Source organism: Terrapene carolina, unplaced genomic scaffold, assembly GCF_002925995.2.
Source record: "Terrapene carolina triunguis isolate 2854851 unplaced genomic scaffold, T_m_triunguis-2.0 Scaffold97, whole genome shotgun sequence".
Taxonomy (NCBI): domain Eukaryota; kingdom Metazoa; phylum Chordata; order Testudines; family Emydidae; genus Terrapene; species Terrapene triunguis.
In genome coordinates this window covers 4,134,691-4,155,911 of record NW_020664448.1, presented here as the reverse complement: position 1 = coordinate 4,155,911, position 21,221 = coordinate 4,134,691, and the positions used below count along the sequence as shown (strand labels likewise).

The 21,221-nt window shown below is 51.8% G+C and overlaps 1 protein-coding gene across 7 annotated transcripts in view; it reads right to left on the bottom strand.

The window, feature by feature from the left end:
* Nucleotides 1–324: 324 nt before the first annotated feature.
* CAPN5 (calpain 5) overlaps nt 325–21,221 on the bottom strand; it is a 119,003-nt gene continuing 98,106 nt past the window's right edge. For all 7 annotated transcript variants that reach the window (XM_026651629.2, XM_026651632.2, XM_026651631.2 and 4 more), the window contains 9 exons: nt 19,922–20,114; nt 17,558–17,751; nt 16,227–16,304; nt 13,621–13,816; nt 12,718–12,840; nt 11,503–11,699; nt 10,016–10,137; nt 2,752–2,888; nt 325–1,550 (listed from right to left, as the gene is read on the bottom strand). In XM_026651629.2, the coding sequence (XP_026507414.1) occupies nt 1,368–1,550; nt 2,752–2,888; nt 10,016–10,137; nt 11,503–11,699; nt 12,718–12,840; nt 13,621–13,816; nt 16,227–16,304; nt 17,558–17,751; nt 19,922–20,114 (1,423 nt within the window). In that variant the 3' untranslated portion in view covers nt 325–1,367. The remainder of the gene's footprint in view (nt 1,551–2,751; nt 2,889–10,015; nt 10,138–11,502; nt 11,700–12,717; nt 12,841–13,620; nt 13,817–16,226; nt 16,305–17,557; nt 17,752–19,921; nt 20,115–21,221) is intronic.

Below are 21,221 nucleotides of genomic sequence, written 5' to 3'. Positions count from 1 at the left end.
AGAAATAGACAAGATAGTTTGTGTATTGTGTGACTCCCTAGGAGCTAGTTCAGTGGTCCCCAAACTTTCTCAATTGCATTTCCCTCTCCCCCCCCTCGGGGGGACAGGAGGTGAGTGGGGCAGGACAGGGGAAAGGGAGCTGTGCTCCAGAGGCGGGGGGATGCGGGGGTGAGTGGGGCAGGACCAGGAGAGGGAGCCATGCTCTGGAGGTGGGGGGTGAGTGGGGCAGGACAGGGGAGGGGGAGCTGCACTCTGGAGGTGGGGGGTGAGTGGGGCTGGATGGGGGAGGGGGAGCTGCGCTCCAGAGGTGGGGGGGGGGACGGGGGCAGGGCGGGGGAGGGGTAGCCATGCTTGGGGCAGGGAGCCATCCCAGAGTTCATCTCCGGCTCCAGCAGCAGCAGCACCTGCTGCTCTTCCTGCCTCCGGTGGTAGAGGCCTGTTACTGCGAGTAACCAGACAGTGTCCGGGCAGCTGGACCTGGGGCTGGAGCAGAGCTGGGGGCAGAGCGGGGCTGGGTGGCGCTCCCTCCCCACCCCGTGGGGGGCTGGCCCAGGCCCCGCCACACACCCCCAGATGTTCCTCTGCACCCCCCTAAGGGGGCACAGCCCACAGTCTGGGGACCACTAAACTAGTTAAAGGGGCCAAATTGCCTATTCCATTCCCCCCGCTCCCAATTATCAATGAAAGACGGGGGTTGATACTTGGCAAGGTAGACCACACACAGCTGAAAGTGAGACAGCAGGCACCGGGTGGTGCAGCCATAATCTCTGCCGGGTAAGGTGGGGCCACTGCCCAAGGAGGATGGGATTCACTGTTTTGGAAAGACTGTGGACATTTTCCCATGTTTTCTCTTTCCAGCTGCTCTACAGCCAGTGTACAAACCTGGGCCCACTACACAGACAAACTTCCATGTACATTTACACCGCCTGTTATCCACTTTTCTCAGATGCCTCCACAGATGTGTGATTAAAGGAGACTTCAGTGATGATGAATTTCCATACAGTTGTCTAAAACCAAGCAGGTAGATTGAAAAGGCATATTGCTTGGTGGGACCAACCTGCCCATCTCTGGGGGTGCGCGACATCCCCATGTAAACAAACAGCATCAGGGCATCCCACTCTGGCTGTCACAGAATGTACCATATGCCCAGTGCTTTCACACCGGCATGAACCACTTTAGTATTGGCTACAAATGATGCCTCGTGTCAGTAAAAGAATCATTTTGGTTCCCAAAAAGGCACCTTGTTTAACTTTGAAAATATAAGACTGGCCCCTTTAAGTGTGATGCATGCATAGTTGCAGGCAGTATATATACTATATATATTTTATATTCACATATATGGCTCGAGAAGAAGAGTCCTTGAGAAGCTAGACATTGGTGAGTTTGCTACTGCTGAGCAGTCTCACAGCAATGCTTCCTGAAATGCCATTGGATTTTTTGTTCCCCTTATCTTGGAGCTGAAGGGTTTGCTGTGACAGACGGTCATCGGGGTCACCAGTTAGGGCCACCTGGCCCAGGAACTCGTCACTTATAATGTTATGGTTCCAGACCTAGAGAAACAAAACACAAAATGAGAAGGAGTCCGGGGGCACGTTGAAGACTAACAGATTTATTTGGGCATAAGCTTTCGTGGGTAAAAAACCCACTTCTTCGGATGCACCACAAAATGGGTGCTGTTCCTGTTGGGCCACATGCAAGCTTTCTGCTGCAACCTATTCTGCATGTACAAACGTCCGTACAGGGTATATGGGATGCCTTTATCATTCTAGTCTTGCTGTTATTGATTAGTTCTCTTGCAGTAGCACCGAGAGGCCCCAGATGAGATCAGGGCCATACTGTGCTGGGTGCTGTACATACAAGAAGTGAGACAGTCCCTGAGCTGAACAGCTTACAGTCTAAATAGACCAAACAGACAAAGGGTGGGAGAAAGGAAGTATTGTTATAAATGGGGACCTGGGACACAAAGAGACGAAGTGACTTGCCCAAGGGTGCACAGGAAACCTGTGGCCAGATCTCCTGGAACTTAACCTCTAGACCAGCCTCTCTCTGCAGCTGGTGAATCTTGATCTTCCCCCACTTTTGAAATGGTCACTGGGCTAATCATTTTCCTGGGTGGATGAGTGGACTTTTTAACCCTTGTCACTGGTCATACAGAGGGTATTTTAATAATGACGTGATGACTTGTGTCCTTGCCTCTCCCAGGATTAAATACACACCTCCTCTGATCCCTGCGGGCTGGGGTCAGCATGGAAGCGTGTAAGTGACTACATGAGCTGAAAGGCAGTGGAGAATCAGACCCCACATTCCTTTTGTTTTTAGGGCTCCCTTAAGAGGCTATACTTGATGTGAAAAGTATCTGTAGTACCTCATAATGAGCAAACTCCTGAAGCCCTTACTGAGTTCTTACTGAATCCAAACTTGGGCAAACTCCCATTGACTTTAGTGGGAATTAGACCAATGAAGAGCTTAGTAAAAAAGCTTGACAATTTGTCCACTAGTACCTGCGCATTGTCTAAAGCACCATACCTCCTTAAGCCCACATTTCTGGTTAAGAACCTGACAAATTAATACTTTTCACTTAACACGTTAAATAATTGAGCCTCACAATGAAGAATGGTCAAGTATGAGCATCACTGTTAGACAGGGAAACTGAGTCACAAAGTATTTTGATGAAATAGCCAATGCTGCCCTGCAGATCAGGGAATAGAACCTGTGTCCTGCTGGCTCCCCACCGATTGGCCTTTTAGTCACCTGCACAATGATGGGCTGTCCTGCCTTCTTGCGATAGAAGAGACCTTTCACATCGAACTCTGGAGCCTGGGTGTTTTTCTGCACTGGAGATCGAATTTTGTTCCCTTCGCACTTTATGATCACATATGGGTCCGCTCCTGGGGAGAGGAAAGAGAATTTACCTCCTGCCACAGCTAACGTCATTCCTCCTAGCCCTGGTTTGGGTCACTCCTGACAGTGGGTATTATAGTCTATAACCCACAAATGGCAGCAGGAAATCAAGCGAACTCTGTAAATGGGGACAATGATGCTTGCCCACCTACGCATTGTCCTTTGAGATCTACAAACGTCCAGGGGCCAAGGCTCATTTGCATTATGCGTGATGTCACCCCGGATGTGGGCTAACGGCTGAGCAAACCAGCTGAAGGTGGTTCCCAAACAGTGAAGTGACAACATCGCTGTAACATACAAGCCCAGATGTTCCAAACTGACTAGTGATTTTGGGTGCCCAGCTTGAAACACTCTGAAGAAGCCTGATTTTCAGACAACGGGTGCTCAGCACATCCTGAAAATCAGGGCCCTTTCAGGTGTCTCCTGCTGGGCCCTCAAAATCACTAGCTGCTTGGGAGCATCTTGGCTGCAGGCCATGACAAAAAATAGTCCCATAAACGTGAACAGAAGAAAACATACCAAGGCCACATTGCAGTGCAATGAAGAACCTACCTTGTTACCACTGCTAGGATCTCTCTTCACTGCTCAGTGAAAAAGATAAGTGCATAGAAGTGAGTGTCTGCTGTCTAGTTCCACTCTGCATGATACCACCAGAGCTACTTAGCTCTCATAAGGCACTTTCTGGGAGGGGCTGAGCCCCCTCAATGCCCACTGACATCGGTGCAGTTGAGGGCACTCAACACCTCGCTGAATTGAGCCCACATAGCATTTTTCATCCATAGAGCTCAAGGCACTTTATAAAGGGAGGTAAGAACATAAGAACGGCCATACTGGGTCAGACCAAAGGTCCATCTAGTCCAGTATCCTGTCTTCCAACAGTGGTCAATGCCAGGTGCCCCAGAGGGAATGAACAGAACAGGTAATCATCAAGTGATCCATTCCCTGCTGCCCACTCACAGCCGCTGGCAACCAGAGGCTAATGACACCATCCCTGCCCATCCTGGCTAACAGCCATTGATGGACCTATTCTCCATGAATTTATCTAGTTCTTTGAACCCTGTTATAGTCTTGGCCTTCACAACATCCTCTGGCAAAGAGTTCCACAGGTGGACTGTGCGTTGTGTGAAGAAATACTTTCTTTTATTTGTCTTAAACCTGCTGCCTATCAATTTCATTTGGTGACCCCTAGTTCTTGTGTTATGAGAAGGAGTAAATAACACTTCCTTATTTACTTTCTCCACACCCGTCATGATTTTATAGACCTCAATCCTATCCCCCCCTTAGTCGTTTCCTTTCCAAGCTGAAGGATCACTGCCCCGTCCTATAGATTGGGCAACGGACGTACCCAAAAGTTCTGTGCAGACCTAGGAATAGAACCCAAGTCTCCTGCCTCCCAGGTCACTCCCTTAGCCACCGGACTATGCTGCCACCTGTAGGAGCTTTGTAAGGGGAAAAGGTACCCAGATTTCTACCCCACAGTCCACCAACTTGCACAATCTAGCCCTAAATGCAGAGGGCCAAGAGCTACCTTTGACTTGCAAATGCAGTGCAATGTGGAGTCCCAGCCGTGTGCTGGATCACTGCATAATATGCTTTTATTGCTTGCGGGACAATCAAGGGACAAACTGTCCCAGCTCATTACTCGTTCTCAGTCTCTACTAGCTACCATCCCGAGTTGTAGGAGCATGTGCACCTCCTGCATGAGAAGTTGCTCATGAGAAGGGTCCCTGAAGAGGGACGGGGAAGGAGGGTGGGAAAGCAGGAGGGAACAGAATTGGAGAGAATATCCCAATTCTACTGTGCTCAAGACCCATTGGTCTGAGGTGATTTGTGCCCAGGCATGGTAGAGATGGGACAGACGATTCACAAAAGGGAGGGGAAGGATCTGGAATCTGAACTGGTGTGTCACCCCCGGGCGCACCTTCAGAAGTTTGGCTTGGAGGCTGAGGGCTGCTTTGCTGAGCCCTGGCCCTGGTTAGGGGAGGACTGAGAAGGTCTCCGTCTTTTTCTCCTGCTCCGCTTCCTGCTATAGTCCTGTCTAGGAGGAGCTGGGTAGAAATGAGGGGCAGGCTGAGGTTTAAAATGCTTCCTCTGGGAGGCTGCCATATGAAGCCCCAGGGACTTCGGAGTTGTCCGTGAGCCCTGTAGGCTGTGGAGCTTCGTGTCTGTTTGCTCCGAGAAGAGCCCTACGCACTCGAAAGGCAAGTCCTGAATGGTCTGCAAGACCTCGTGCGGGAGTCCCGACACCTGAAGCCATGAGTTCCTTCTCTTGGCTACGGCTGTCGCCATGGTATGGATTGCAGAGTCCGCTGAATCGAGGGAGGCCTGTAAGGAGGTCCTCGTGACGACCTTGCTTCCTCAAGGACAGCAGCAAATTCCGAGCGGGAGTCCGCCAGAAGGCGCTCCTTAAATTTGGACGTTCCAAGAATTAAAACTATAGCAGCTGAGGACTGACTGCTGGTTGACGATGTGAAGCTGGAGCTTCCCCCCCCCTCGGCCCTGTAGAATATACCTTCTTACTGAAGAGATCCAGCTTCTTCACCTCCTTAGACTTAGGAGTCGGTCCTGGTTGTCCCTGCCTTTCCTTTTCGTTGGCAGCCTCCACCATCAGAGTGCCTGGCTGAGGGTGAGTGAACAGGTACCCATACCCTTTTCAAGGCACAAAATACTTCCCTCCACCCCTTTGGCCATGGGAGGAAGAGAAGCGGGAGTTTGCCACAATGCTTTACTAGTGTTATGGATGGTTTTAATGAGGGACCTTCAGGCACCAGAATGTTGACCATGGGGTCGGTCTCCTCTGACACCTCCTCTAACTGCAAGCCCAAATTTTGAGCCACCCTTCTGATCAACTCCGGGTGGGCTCTGTTGTCCATTGCCAGCAGCATGGTGGATGTGCCTGCCACCGCTTCATCCGGGGAGGATGAAGAAGATGCTCATGGGGGCACTGAGTTTTCCTGACCCTCTGGCTCGCGGGGATACCCCTGCGCCAAAACGCCGTGTGTGTCTCCAGGCCCGAGCCCATCTTGGTACCGGCCCCGGTGCCGAGTCCCGCTGAGGTCTCAGTGCCGGCCTGTGTGCCCATCTCTGATCCTCGCAGAGGTTCCCGGGCTACAGCTGTTGATGATGGAGGGGCTCGTGCCTCCGAAACCACCGACAAGGATCTGGACCCCGGCCCTTTGGGTTGGTGGTAGGCCCATGGGGTCCAGGAGGGCCATTGAGCCGGCGCCTGCCTCTGCGGTGGCCATGAAATCATGGGTAGTGGCTGTCCACCTTGTCTGGAGCGGTGCCAGCTTTGCCTAGAGGCGTACAATTCCGCCTCCGAGTCCGATGAGGACTCCGATCCTGGCGACCAAGGTGGCGCGGAGTGAGATGGTGCCGGGGAGTGGTGCGGAGGTGAGGGCGAGCGGTGCCACATCATCGCCGGCTTGCCCCTAGAGGGCACTGTGCCTCTTTGCGGTAACTGTGACGGTGCCAGTGCCGCCGCCCGTGTGGGGAACTGCGCTGTCATTGCTATGAGGTCCCTAGTCGCCAGGTGTCCGGCATGGCGGGAAGGTCCAAGTCCTCCACCCCCGCTGTGCCCCCCATCCCTGCTCATCCCCCTCTCCCCAGAGTCCCATCTCTAAACTCTCTGTCCACATGGCTTTGGAGGGAGCATTGCTCCTGACGGGTACCGCTAAGGGAAAACCTTCCGACGACTGTGCACGCGGCGTGCACACACCTACTTGGAATTGACATGAGCAAGCACTTGAAGAAGAAATGAGGGTTACAGAATAGTTGAATTATTTCTTGGGGACAACATGCGTCTTAGGGAGGGGCTTGAGTGCAGAGAAAAGAGGGTGGTGGCTTGGGGCAAGGGTGACCAGGTGTCCCGATTTTATAGGGACAGTGCTGATATTCGGGGCTTTTTCTCATATAGGTGCCTATTACCTCCCACCCCCTGTCCCAATTTTTCACACTTGCTATCTGGTCACTCTACTGGGGCAGGCACTCTGTACACTAGGGGGCGACACAGAGAAGAGGCTGCAGATTGGAGTGGGAGGTGGGATGAGCAGGGGTGGAGGAGGGAGCAGGATGGTGTGGGGTCTTGAGGGTGAGGAGAAGAGTTTAAGCTAGACGCGATGGGTGGCAGGGGGACCAGGGGGAGGCTCAAGGATGGGCGTGTTACAAAGTCAGCCTGCCAGGCAAGGTAGATCATTGTCGCAGCTGTGCACTGGCTGGACTGGAAGGAGGTGTCCCGGGGGCCTCGGGCAGGCCAGACACAGGGTGAAGCAATCAAGTCAGGGCCCGGGTGAGTGCGTGAGCTGCAGGGCCAGAGAAGAAGGATCCCACATTAACCAACATTTCTCCGTTAGGCAGCCGGCCCATGTCCCCGTGTTTGTAGTGCGGAATGAATCATTGTTTGAGGGCCAGAGCAGCCAGGCTGCAAGGTTAATGCTCTCACAAGAGGCTTTGGTAACTGCCAAGGAAACACAGGCAGGTGTCAATGTTCCCTCCAAGTGCACTCTGGGAATGCGGAGGAACGAACCAATCCACTTCCCGAGGCCAGAGACTGAACTTCCTCTTCTCTTGTTCCCAGAGGAAACTTGGCAGTGATTTACCGCCCCCCTTACTCCGTAACTTTCCACTTCCCGGGGCTCCTTGCTTCCAGGATTAGAAACAGCTGCAGGATTTCGCAGCCATGTTTTCCAAACGCTTCTTTGGAAAGACCCACAAAAGCCTCATTTTCCACCAGCCAGAGCCAAATTCCACCCATAAATCACTGCCCTCAAATGTCCGGGAAGGGTTGGGAGACAGGAAAGGCACAATTGCCCTGGGAACCACCAACGCACACCAATTGCTGGCTGTGGAGGACACCCTGCGGCTGGTATTGCTCTGCCCTGATCTCAGTGACCTCACATTTACTCAGAGGGCAGCATGCTTTGTGGCTTGAAGCCGGGGAATCAGAACAGGAAATGCCATTCCAGAGGCTGCACCTGGCATCTTGGTGTAAAAGTCACCACCTTGCAGCCGCCCCATCACACTGTACCCGGGACCCGGTTCTTCAGAGCCAAGATCTTGGAGGGTGTAGAAGAGGCTCTGTCGACTGATTTCCTTCTCAACTAGAGCACGTCTTTAGAACAGCAGCAGGGTACGTGATCCCAGGAAACTGGTTATCCATGAAAACCAGAGCACGGGGGGATGAGGACAGAAGAGCCCTACACCATATGATCCAGATGTCAGGCTGGATTCTCCGTTCACATCACTGACTTAATCCCTTTGATTTCTAAAGGTTCCTAAACCATGCTCATCACCATAGTAGCTGAGTGCCTGACAAAGGCTGGGAGGGGAAGCAATAACCCAGAGATGAAGCGACTGTCCCAGGAGCAGTCAGCAGCAGTGCTGGGACGAGAACCCAGCTCTCCGGCGTCTCAGACCAGCCCCCTAGTCACCAGCCCACTGACTCCATCTGCTAGTTGAGTGGAGCTGCCCCGGGCTTACCCCAGGGTAGGTGAGAGATGACTCAGGCTGATGGGTTCTGTGAGCAGGGAGCCAGCAAGTCATTGTCTCTCCCCTGAGGAGAAACCTGCCAGGGATAAACCCCTCTACGCCCCTGCTGGAGAGCCTAGAAGGGCTCTGCGGCATATGCAGCACAGCCTAAGGAAGGAGCGGTGTTAGTCTTGGAACAGCCGCTTTGCCACAAGGATCCTTCTCAAGGCCCTGCAAGGGACGCCCTTGATGCACATTGCCTGGGAACTCGTTACCGGTGAGGTGGTGAGAAGGGTTGTGATAGGACGAGTTCCAATCAGGAAAAGTCACTAAATGTCCATGGTAGCTACCGTGTTTCTTTTGAAAGCAGGACCAGCAAAAGTCACCCCTCTATCCCCCCGCCACTATTATCCTAGGGTTTCTTGATCCAGATGTAAGTGATGAAACTGGAGGCCCCTTGCCAGGTTGCTCTCTTTAGCAGCCAAGAAACGAGCCAGGACTCACCAGCACAACTCTAGGGGGCGCTGTGCTGCTGTCTTCCTGATGAGAGGCCCTGCAAATGGCAAAGTGCCAACAGAAGGTGCACCCCTCTGGAGAATCCACTGCCGGTCCCCAAAGGACAGAGGAGGGATGCAAGCAATTCAGTACCCTGCAAGGGCCTAGACTCGATGCATTAAAGCCACAGGAACCTCCCAGCGCCCCCCACCCCCCCCCGCACCTGCCAGCTATGCAGAGATACATGCTCTGTAACACTGTAACCACTTCCTAGCCCCAGCATGGTTTGAGCCTGTGTAGCTTCCCTTCTGGAACTGCAAAGGCCATGCTTAGTGGCGGAAAGCGTCTGACCCCGTTTCGATCTCGCTAAACCATCGGCCTCCGTAACGCCTTGCAGCTCGTGCTTGTGAGTGTGATTATGCACTGTGTAACGTGCTGCCTGTTATCTCTCGTACGCCTCCAGCCTTGTGCAATGTCCTTTCCGTGATCGTGCCTTACAGGGCAGGGTGACGCGGTGACTCTACATCTATGCAGAGCCGTTCTGTTAGTGTCCCAGGATCTCAGCACGGCTACCGCCCGTGAAAGCCTTGACACCCATAGGGGCCTTTTGATCTTTACGGAGCCCTTGGGTCTCACAAGATGCTCCTCTTCTGCTGATCTTCTAACAGCGACTTCACTGTAACATTGGAAACCTCTTGCTCCCTGACCCACGTCTCTAGGAGAGGTCATGGGTCTGATTCTCCATTGCCTGGCACCTCGGGTAGTCATACACCCATGCTGCACTGGGGTACATGACCACGTAAGATGCTGGGCAGTGGAGAACCGATCCTGCAGCAGTATAATGAATGATGGGGGATTGCCTGCAATGGCAGGGGACTGGGCTTGTTGACCCAGAAGGTCCCTCTCCGTCCTGTCTTCCAAATGGGTCTCTGTGAAATAAACCACATCCGCTCCATCTCTTGTATTTCGAAGGAGCCCGTCCCCATGGTACCCTGCCTTAGCACCTGTTGGATCATCAGCATGTGCTGGAGGCCCTGTAACATGATCTGAAAACAAAGGACTTGGTCCTACTTTCCTTCTAACAAAACCAAAGCTCAACACTGGCTTCCCGTCCCTCAGCGAGTGCAGAACAAGCAATAAAAAAGGCCCGTACCTCCTTGGGAATCCTGGTTCTTCAGCCCAGCTGCTGCCAGGACATGGACCTGGGACACCACTTGTGGATAGCCACACATTCCACTCCAGCAGGTGCGGGCAGGCTCATCCAAGGTCAGTTCTCTGCGTGGGGGATCAACAGCAAGGGAGACGTCATGTCAGACACGCCTGGGCTCCCAGAGCTCACGCCTCTTTCTAACAGCAGAGCCGTTGGCACCGATTCAGTGGGTGCTCCAGGGCTGGAGCACCCACGGGGAAAAAATGGTGGGTGCTGAGCACCCACCCATAGCCCCCCCGATCAGCGCCTCCCGCCCACCGGCGGCTCCACCAATCAGCACCTCCCCTTCTCTCCCAGCACCTCGAAGCAAGGGCGGGGTGTACTCAGGGGAGGAACAGGGCTGGAAGAGGCAGGGCATGGCTGGGGCCTTGGGGGAAGGGGTGGAGTGGGGGCAGGGCCTGGGGCAAAGCGGGGGTTGAACACTCTCCGGCACAGTAGAAAGTCGGCGCCGCTTAGCAGAGCCCTGTTGCGGGACATTCTGAGGCAGATCTGGATATTGCGCCGGACGCCTCTGGAGGAGGGAGTGAGGTGCGCACGGCTGGCCGGCCAATTGGGTCCCCTCTGAAAGGAAGCCCAATGCAAACTCCATGCAGGTTTGGTGACTGGAAGGCAGAGGATGGGGAAGGCCGAGGGAGGTCACTTGGTTTCCACATCACGTTAAACATGCGCTGGTTGTAACTTAGCAGTTGGGAAATAGGGCGAGAGAAAAGAAAATACCCCCAGGAATCCCCCAATCCCACACAGCCTGCAATGAGTCTGGCGGGATTTACACCTCGCTCCCTACCTACCTTCCTGGCCATTTTCTTTCTTTCTTGCAGAGAATAAAAACAAGGGCAAAAGAAAGTGCAAATTCTAGGGCAGGGTACATGTTAATTGTGGAGCATGGATTTATTCCTCATATAAGGAGCAAGCTCCTTCTATCGAGCTAGCTATTGTACTGACACGGTGCCCATCACCCGAGCCTGTGAGCACCTCCCCATCTTTAACGTATTATCCTCTCAGTGAGGTACTCTTATCCCCATTTTACAGATGGGACACTGAGGCACAGAGAGACCAAGCGGCTGGCTCAAGGTCGCACAGGAAGTCTGTGACAGAGCAGGAAACTGAAATTGGAATCCTAGGAACTCCCAAGTCCCCTGTTAGTGCCCTAACCACTGGGCCATCCTTCCCTTCTTCATTTGTTTTACTAAGAAACACCTTAGTTTGCACACTGGGTCATTAACCCACTAGGTCGCCCGTGATCATGAACATCTATCAGGTTCTGAAGCAGCTTGTGATCTGCAAATTCACCTGCTAAGTCACATTGTGCCAGAACAGGCCCTTACTGAGAGCTTCCTTCGGGCCAGGGCAGGGGTGGAGATCCAGGCCAGGGAGTTTACCCTGTTCCAGTTCGGCGCGTGACGCTGAGGATAAGAAGATGGGCTCCTTACCTGCAATCTGCAGGCACGTCTGTGAAAACCCGGAGAAGGAACTCTCCCAGGTGACCCGGGTCGAAGGTAGTTGGAATGATGACGTAGCGGCCTTCCTTCAGGTCTGTCCTCAGGAAGATGCTCCGGGAGTTAATGTAGATGGAAGTGGCCACTTGCTGCTGCAGGGTGTGCATCCTGTAATTCCGGTTCAGTTCCACCTGGGCATAGATCACAACAGGATACTCAGCACAGATCTTTTCAATACCCATGGAACGGCGGCCTCTCATGTGGGTCCATCTGCAGGGACTGGACCCACGGTGTCCGGGTCTAAAAGCAGGAGCCGCTGCAGCTTGAGCTGAAGCATCAGCTCCAGTGGAGACAGGAGCAGACACGTAAACCGCTCTATGTGGTCTAGCTACTAGCGAGAGATGGAGCACCACACCAGGTAGGTTAAAGGGAGGTTCAGGGCTCAGGGTAACAGATCAACCAGTCCTATTTAGCAGGGGCTATCCCTTCTGCTTTGCTGGGTGTATGTGTATTTACTGCCCTACCGCTCTGAAAGCTCGCCCAGGGTCCCAGTCTTTCTGATACTAACACCCTCGGTGCCCCCTCCTACCGCTTTCAGGCTGTCAGGTATGACTAAGCCAGTGGCACGCAGTCATTTCCCGGCCACTGCCGCATGACCCAGGCCAGGCTTACAGTATAGGCACCTTCCGTTTCTGGGAGAAAGTGATTTCAATTATCCCTGGCCAAGTTCTCTCTAGGATCCTCCCTCCTCCATCATGTCTCCCCACAGTGCTTTTTCTACTACAGGTCTTTGGTCCCTCCGACCTCAGGCCCGAGATCTGGTGACCACAGACCCTGTCTGCGCGATGCACTGTCTTCCCATGTGTGTGAGTTCCTGACATCAGCGATCTGTGCCTGAGAGCCCCACACTCGAGGGCAGTGACACCATGTGTGGGGTTCAATCCTCCCCTCCCCTCCCCCTGTGCTACCAGCTGCAGAGAGGGGAGGGGCCTAGTAGCACCTTCAACTCAGATGACCATGCCCCCTATAGTCATGGGGCAGCTTGACATTCCATCTATCCCCTACTTATGCACAGGGGAGTGCTACCAACAGCAGCGTTCCGCCAGGGTCCTGCTTGGGTTTGCTGGGGAAGCTTCCTGAGCCATCTGCCCCCTCTAATGCACCCAGGCAGCAAGCACTCAGGCCAACAATGTACATACCCCAGCTTACCTTCTGGATCTCAAACCCGATGGCCAAGTTCTCTCCTTTGCCCTCTTTGCGGCTGGTCCTCTTTGGTTTCTGCTGGATGCTGAAGAGCACTTCGTCTTCTGCCTTTTTCACATCAAACACATACTAGAAGTAATGACACAACCGAGAGAGGAAAGGTGAGAGGCCTTCCGTTCGGTAAGGCGTGCTGATGGCGAGGGGGAGCAGGGAGAGAAGGGGTTAACGGTGCCAAGAGGGGTGCATGAGCTTTCTCACCTCTGGATATAACCTGGGTCCAAACCCAGCAAGTGACCATGTGTTGAGTAGACTAAGCCTGATGCCTAGGGGACTTGCACTTGTGTGGGAAGTTCAGCACCCAGTCTGACCTGGCTCTGTCTGGGAAGGCCCAAGCATGGATTGTACAGTATTTATCTCATCTGTCCATCCTATCACTCGCATATCTGAGCCCCTCACAATTTGTAATGTATTTATCCTCACAACACCCCTGTGCTATTATCCCCATTGTACAGATGGGGAACTGAGGTACAAAGGAGTCGGGCAGAACAGGGACTTGAACCCAGGTCTAGTCTTAGGCTAGTGCTCTAACCACTGAACCATGCTTCCTCTCGTTTCCAAAAGGCAGTGGCTTTGTTGCGCACAGACGTGTATCCTTTGGATTTGATGCACTTAGCCAAAAATCCAATGGCTAGCTCACAGCAAAGCTCTCAGCGCCAGAGACAAAAAGCACAGAAGAGCTCATTGCAGGTGGTTAACCCCAGAACAGCACCATGGCTGCCTGCTCTGTTTAGGAGTCTGGCAGCCACTCCAGACTTTGGCCTCCGATGGCCCAACCAGGCTCCTGTTACCCTGCCAGGCCTCAGGTCATTTCTGGCAGGTCCTCTTCTCCACGCCTCTCTGCCGTCTCACCTGGGGGTTCTGCAGGAAGGTGGCTTTGTGGTTGATACAGCCTCCGCAGCGGTTCTTGAGGGGCTCGTCGTGTCTTGTCCACGCCCCGCGCATCACCGCCTCCTCCCACGTCTTGTGGATGCTCAGGTAGGAGGTGTTTATGAGACGGCACTTGATGATGTCGGTGAAATATTTGCAGAAGTCTTCAAATGTCATCCTACGACAGGAAAAGGGTCATTGGCAGGGCTGAGCCTTGTGTGCCTACAGCTCACATTGTGTGGCCAATACACTGCAAGCAGCTTGTGATCAGCTGTTATGTACTGGGTGTGTGATTCTGCCCTCTAGTGGCTGGTGCTCTGCAGAGTGGCTATGGGACATGCTCTCAGAGAAAGCAATGAGAACAATCCTTTAGCTCAAGTGGCAGAGACTTGTGCTTTTCGGAGGTAAAGGAGCAGGGTTCTAGTCCTGTCTTCCCATGCATGTGCAGGTGATTTATCTACTACTTGTGTCTGTTATAGGTGGAACACCAGAAGGATTTGAACCCAGCACTTACAGAGCTAAGGCTGGATTTCCAAAGGTGCTTAAGGGAGTTTGGCACCCAAATCCCAATGAAAGACTCCGCTGAAAATCTCTACTTAAAAGTCGGGCTGTCAAGCGATTAAAAAAATTAATCGTGCGATTAATCGCACTGTTAAACAATAATAGAATACCATTTATTTCAATATTTGTGGCTATTTTCTACATTTTCAAATATATTGATTTCAATTACAACACAGAATACAGAGTACAGTGCTCACTTTATATTTATTTTTGATTACAAATATTTGCACTTAAAAACCAAAAGAAATAGTATTTTTCAATTCACCTCATACAAGTACTGTAGTGCAATCTCTTTATCATGAAAGCTGAACTTACAAATATAGAATTATGTACAAAAAAATAATTGCATTCAAAAGTAAAACAATGTAAAACTTTAGAGCCTGCAAGTCCACTTTGTCCTACTTCTTGTTCAGCCAATTGCTCAGACAAACAAGATTGGTTATAATTTGCAGGAGATAATGCTGCCCATTTCTTGTTCACAATGTCACCTGAAAGTGAGAATAGATGTTTGCATGGCACTGTTGTAGCCGGCAATGCAAGATATTTAAGTGCCAGATGTGCTAAAGATTCGTATGGCCCTTCATGCTTCAACCACCATTCCAGAGGACGTGTCCATGCTGATGACAGGTTCTGCTCAATAATGATCCAAAGCAGTGCGGACCGACGCATGTTCATTTTCATCATCTGAGTCAGATGCCACCAGCAGAAGGTTAATTTTCTTTTTTGGTGGTTCGGGTTCTGTAGTTTTTGCATCGGAGTGGTGCTCTTTTAAGACTTCTGACAGCATGTTCCACACCTTGTCCCTCTCAGATTTTGGACAGCACTTCAGATTCTTAAACCTTGGGTCGAGTGCTGTAGCTATCTTTAGAAATCTCACATTGGTACCTTCTTTGCATTTTGTCAGATCTGCAGTGAAAGTGTTCTTAAAATGAACAACATGTGCTGGATCTTCATCCGAGACTGCTATAACATGAAATATATGGCAGAATGCGGGTAAAACAGAGCAGGGGACATACAATTCTCCCCCCAAGGAGTTCAGTCACAAATTTAATTAATGCATTGCTTTTTTTAATGAGCGTCATCAACATGGAAGCATGTCCTCTGGAACAATGGCTGAAGCATGAAGAGGCATATGAATCTTTAGCACATCTGGCACATAAATATCTTGTGACGCCAGCTACAACAGTGCCATGTGAATGCCTGTTCTCACTTTCTGTTGACATTGTAAATAAGAAGCCGGCAGCATTATCTCCGGTAAATATAAACAAACTTTTTAGTCTTAGCGATTGGCTGAACAAGAAGTAGGACTGAGTGGACTTGTAGGCTCTAAAGTTTTACATTGTTTTGGTTTTGAGTGCAGTTATGTAACAACAAAAAAATCTACATTTGTAAGTTACACTTTCACGATAAAGAGACTGCATTAAAGTACTTGTATGAGGTGAATTGAAAAATACTATTTCTTTTGTTTATATTATTTTTATTACAAATATTTATACTGTAAAAATGATAAAGTGAGCACTGTACACTTTGTATTCTGTGTTGTAATTGAAATCAATATATTTGAAAATGTAGAAAAACATCCAAAAATACTGACTAAATTTCAATTGGTATTCTGTTGCTTAACAGAGTGATTAAAACTGCGATTAATCGCGATTAATTTTTTTGAGTTAATCGTGTGCGTTTACTGTGATTAATTGAGAGCCCTATTTAAAAGCATGGGCTTCTATGGCTTGAGTGAAGGACTACAAGTGAAAAACCCCAAATGCGGACCAGCCACTAGGGGGCGACAAAGAGACATACTCGCCTAGGGTTCCGGTCACACAGCGCTAATTCCACATGGTCTGACGCGTTCCCCTGAGGTTGTGAACTGGATCCTTCACTGAAGCGCCTCTGGCGTGGATTATTTTCAGACCTCCCTTTGCTACGTGCTGCGACTCCCGTGCCAATTCAATGGGAAATGGTTGGGTGGGAGTAATCAATCCACACAGCTGCCCCTTGACATTGTACAAAACCCAGCAGGGACTCACCAGAACTCCCCATCGTCTTCCACCGTCATCCCCAGCTTCTCTCTCTCGCTCTTGCTCACCTTCTGCCACTCCTCAGAGCTGCCGAGGGGAAGAGAAGAGAATTGTTACTGAGCGGAAAAGGGGAGACATGCTGGGGTACAGCTGTTTATTCAGCCTGGGGGATCTGCCTCAAGTGGAGGGCCATGCCCGAGGCCTGTGCATTACTTTAGCCACATCTGAGCCCTCCGGTGGAGCAAAGGGGATAGACAGCTGGATGGCATAAAGCTCGTGCAGCCCCTGGACTGCTCTAGATTACACTGGGGGCTAGTTCAACCCCCAAGGCTCAGGGGAGTGGGTAAGTGGCTTAGATCGAACATTTCCCTTCCCTCCCTGTGTCCGGAGCAGAGCACACCTCGGCCAGACTGGGGATCTGGCCCACAGAGTTTGCAAACCCCACCAGCTGTGCCAGGGGAGCTTGCAAACTTGAACTTGCGCAGCCAGGCTGATGCAGTTAGAGCAACCACCTCAGGCTCCACCTGAGGGGCTAACGGATTTCAAGAGTGGCACGGCAGAGCTGCTTGGCTAACCCAGCAGGGCCAGATCCATGGCTCTAGCACCAGCCTCAGCACCACAAAGCAGCTGGAAAGCTGTCCAGAAAGGGGCAGCTGAGGTTTCCCCATGACACCGGGGGGGGGGAGGGGGGAGAGAATAGATCTATGCTGTCTCTACATCACTTGCTCCCCCCACCTCCACGGAGGGGGCATCAGGGTGGGGTGTGCCAGGGCAGAGCATACAATTCTCCCACAATTCTCGCCATCTCTGAGGCTCCTAGGGGTGCCGTAGGCTGAGTCCTACTGGGGGCCACCTTGCCTGGCCCTGGATTGGGGGAGCCAAAAGGTGACTTCAAACCACCCTCTACTCCCTCCTTCAGCTGAGCTGGGTGTAAACAGGCTGAGGATCTGGCCCATAACACCCACTAGACCCTTGACGAACCATATAAAGTCTGCTGGGCCCCAGGGAGAGCGTTCAGCTCTTTGCAATCCCATCACAAACAGCCCCTGAAGCCAGCGCCCGGCCTCCTCAGGAAAAGGCCTGTGTACATGGGTGTTGGAGAAGCCAAACTGCCCATTGCTTGGCTGAGACATCACGTGGCATCAGAAACATTTTCAAATAGCGAAGGGCCCCGAGTTTCACCAGCTCCGGCACCCCTGGGAGACAGTCCATCCCATCTGCCCATAACACCACTCGTCACACCACAGACCCCACAAACACACAGGATCTCGGCTGAGAAACGCTGGTGGGTGGGTAGCTGGCGACCCCCCTCCAGGTCCCCTTGCCCCAGCTTTACTCACGTGTCGCTCCACGGGCCGTTCCACTCCCTCTCCCCCCAGGGGTTCCGCATCCGGATCATATCCAGCTTCTCCGACTTGAAGAAGGCCAGCAGGCCGTGGCCCAGGCGGACTTTCCGCACGTCCGTCACAGCGTAGGCGTGTCCTTTGACGAGGCCGCAATCCAGGCGGGCTTCCATGTCAGCTGCTGTGGTGGCCTGGCCAGGGAAACACAAAGCAGAGCCACAGGGCCGGGGCTTTCAGCTCCAGGAAGGTTATATTCCTGTGACAGTCTGTATCACTATGTTCACCCTGTTTACAAAACTATAATGGATTTTGTACAAAGTAAGCCTTGTGTGGTATCATTTGAAAACCCATAATATGCTGTTCATTATTGTCCTGGTAAAATATGAGTGGCAATATTAACATAAGAACGGCCATACTGGGTCAGACCAAAGGTCCATCTTGCCCAGTATTCTGTCTTCTGACACTGACCAATGCCAAGTGCTTCCGAGGAAATGAACAGAACAGATAACCATCAAGTGATCCATCCTCTGTTGCCCATTCTAAGCTTCTGGCAAACAGACGCTAGGGACACCATATCCCTGTCCATCCTGCCTAATAGCCATTGATGGATCTATCCTCCATGCATTTATCTAGTTCTTTTTTGAACTCTGTTATAGTCTTGGCCTTCACAAAGTCCTCTGGCAAAGAGTTCCACAGGTTGACTGTGTGTTGTATGAAGAAATACTTCCTTTTGTTTTTTTTTTAAACCTGCTGCCTATTAATTTCATTTGGTGACCCCTAGTTCTTGTGTTATGAGAAGGAGTAAATAACACTTCCTTATTTACTTTCTCCACGCTAATCATGATTTCATAGACCTCTATCATATCCCCCCTTAGTCGTCTCTTTTCCAAGCTGAAAAGTCCCAGACTTATCAATCTCTCCTCATATGGAAGCTGTTCCACATCCCTAGTCATTTTTGTCACCCTTTACATTGTATATAAAGTTATAAGACTCTACTGTATAACATTATTGAGACATATTCCAAGTTTAGAAAAGCAGGCACAAACCAGCTCCTCATAGACAAAAGGCAAACTGACGGCTCAGCCAGGTATCAACAAAATCAGATGGACTATCACCTGGTCAGGCGGCCATTCTTTGGTGGGAAAAAGGGTATGAGTGAGAAATTTACATTTTGGCAAAGAAGCAGCTGGAAGTTCGCATCCCCACAGGCTTGCTGTCTCCTGCACCCCAGCCGGAGGTGAACCAACAGATCCTCACAGCTCTGGGGGTCTCCAGAAGGCAAGAGGCCGCTGAACTCACTCCAGGAACTGCATTACCAGGGTCTCCCTAGCTGTGGCTGCCTCCCAGCCCACCCCTACCCCCCCACACCAAGGGTTTTCCCCCAGCGTGGAGGTGCTTGTGGAAGGTAACACAGCTTGGGACTGTAAGAACTTTTCTTAGCAGGCTGCGTGTGGCTTGGGGGACGGGGAGATTTTACTTCCTTAGTCCTGTCCCTGCTCCCTCCCTGTGCAGATCCCCAAACCCAGGGCGAGCCCCTCCATGGAACCCCAGGAAAGTGGGGAGGGACGGTGCCACAGAGGCAGCTGGGTATCCCCTTCTGCACCAAGCAGAGGGCTTCCGCTGCATGTGGATCCCAGGTAGAAGAGCTGCCCCGTTACGATCGTCACAGGTCTGCAGCTCCAGAAGGGGGAGTGGGAAAGCCGAATGTCCTGTGGGGGGAAAGTGAGCGAAGGAAGATGCGTGCTGGCTATCAGGGAACGCTGACACAGTCCGGCCGTGACACAAACTCCTGAGGGAAGTGCTGGATGCCTCAGCACCCGAGACAGTTAAAATAGCACCAGGCTGGAGAATACACTGTGGGGAACAAGCATTCGTTTGCAAAAAAGCAGGAGGGTGGCTAGATCTCGTACAGAAACTGTCCCTTCTCCAGGCTCTACGACGCGCGATGACGTGCGTGTGCGGGACGTCGGGAGAGGGGTTCCGTTGTTACGGGCGAACCCGGGAAGCACTAGCATCGCAGTGACCAAGTGACCACGTCCATAGCAGGTTGAAAGCCAACCGGCCCAGATGCACTGCAAATCAGCCCAGCCTTTTGTAAACCAGCCCAGACGCACTGCAATAGGGACTCCGAAAATAAAATTCTCCCTTAAGTGTCTGCATCACCAAAGGGCCCGATTCTGATCTCCCCAGGGAAGATCAGGCGTCACTCCGGCGGCAGAGAGATCTAAAGCAGGCTCACACTATCTACCTGGATTGTCAGGACCATCCTTTCACTGTGTGTGTGCACAGAGCCCAGCTAATCCCTCACTGGGACCTCTCAGTGCGGCTACCAGACAAACCACAACGCTGCCCGCGTCTTACTTTGATGGAGCAGCTGATGAGCCCTCCCCGGTTGTGGACCTTCAGCACTCGCTCAAAGAGGAGATTTCGTTTGGCTTCGTCGTTAATATAGTTCCCTTCGATCAGGTCGATGGGCTCAGAGACACCGCCGGTAAAATCTACTAGTGCATCCGCTGTGTTGCCTCCGTCTAGGGCCTCGTAGCACCCGGAGAGCCTGCAAGAGGGGAGGAACGAAGACAGCACGTGTGGATGGTAGAAGCAGTCACGGGGCTCTAGGAGAGGGTTGGAGCATCGTAGTCTGCATGCCCAGTAATACCCCCCAGATTGGGCTCTGTCAGCATTTCCAGGACTGGGTGAGCCTCGACTGGTTTGTGTATTAAACAGGGGTGGACAAGCGGCTTTTCACGGTGACTGTCCCTCTTCCCTCCTCACCTCTGCCCCCAGTTAAAAAGACAAACCAAACCCCAAACCACACACACGTAGCTAACAAAGCTGGGCCCATCCTTCATCAGATTTGTTTGCTTGCAGGTTGTTTCCCTACCCACTCCCCTTTGCAAGGACGGTCTTCTCCAATGGGGAACCCGATCCCAAGGATGCTACCCTACTAAAATAATAAGTCATAAAGAAGAGCCACCAACCACCACCAATTCTTCATGAAAATCTCCGGCCAAAACTTTCCTGAGGTTCAAAGAGGTTTGATCGACTTCCCTCCCCTTGGATTTCTCATGAGCTGGGACAGGAAATGCTGAATGATTCTTCCCACTCGATTTCTGGCTCAAGCAGAAGTGAGGAGCATCAGAAATCTCTCTGTGTGGCCAGCCCTGCATGAGTGTGCATAAGCAGCAGTGTTTGGTCTTTATCTGAACTGAAGCCATGGGCCAAGATTCTCCTCCTGGCAACCATTCCCCTGTAATTAATAGCAGCAAATGGTTGTGGGGCTTAAGGCACGGGAGTGGGGTCCCTAGATCTGGGCTCTATCCTCACCTCCGCCTCAAACTTCCTTGAACCACCCAGCAAGTCACATAGGCCAACGTTGAACTCAACGGGAGTCGTGGTTGCTCTACGCCTCTGAAACTCAGGATGATCATAGGTGCTTAACATCAGGCATGCAAGTTTGAAAATATTGTCCTTGATCTCTTCGCACCTGTTTCAGTGCCTGTGAAATGAAGACACTAAAACCTACATTGCAGGAGGGTTTGGTGAGATTTCACTTGTCCATCGCTTTGAGAGCTCAGGACGGAAGGTGCAAAGCACAACTATTACGTTTGCTGTTGTCAAACACAGCACAGAGCTGTTCCACACGTTCAGTTCTACAGGAGCG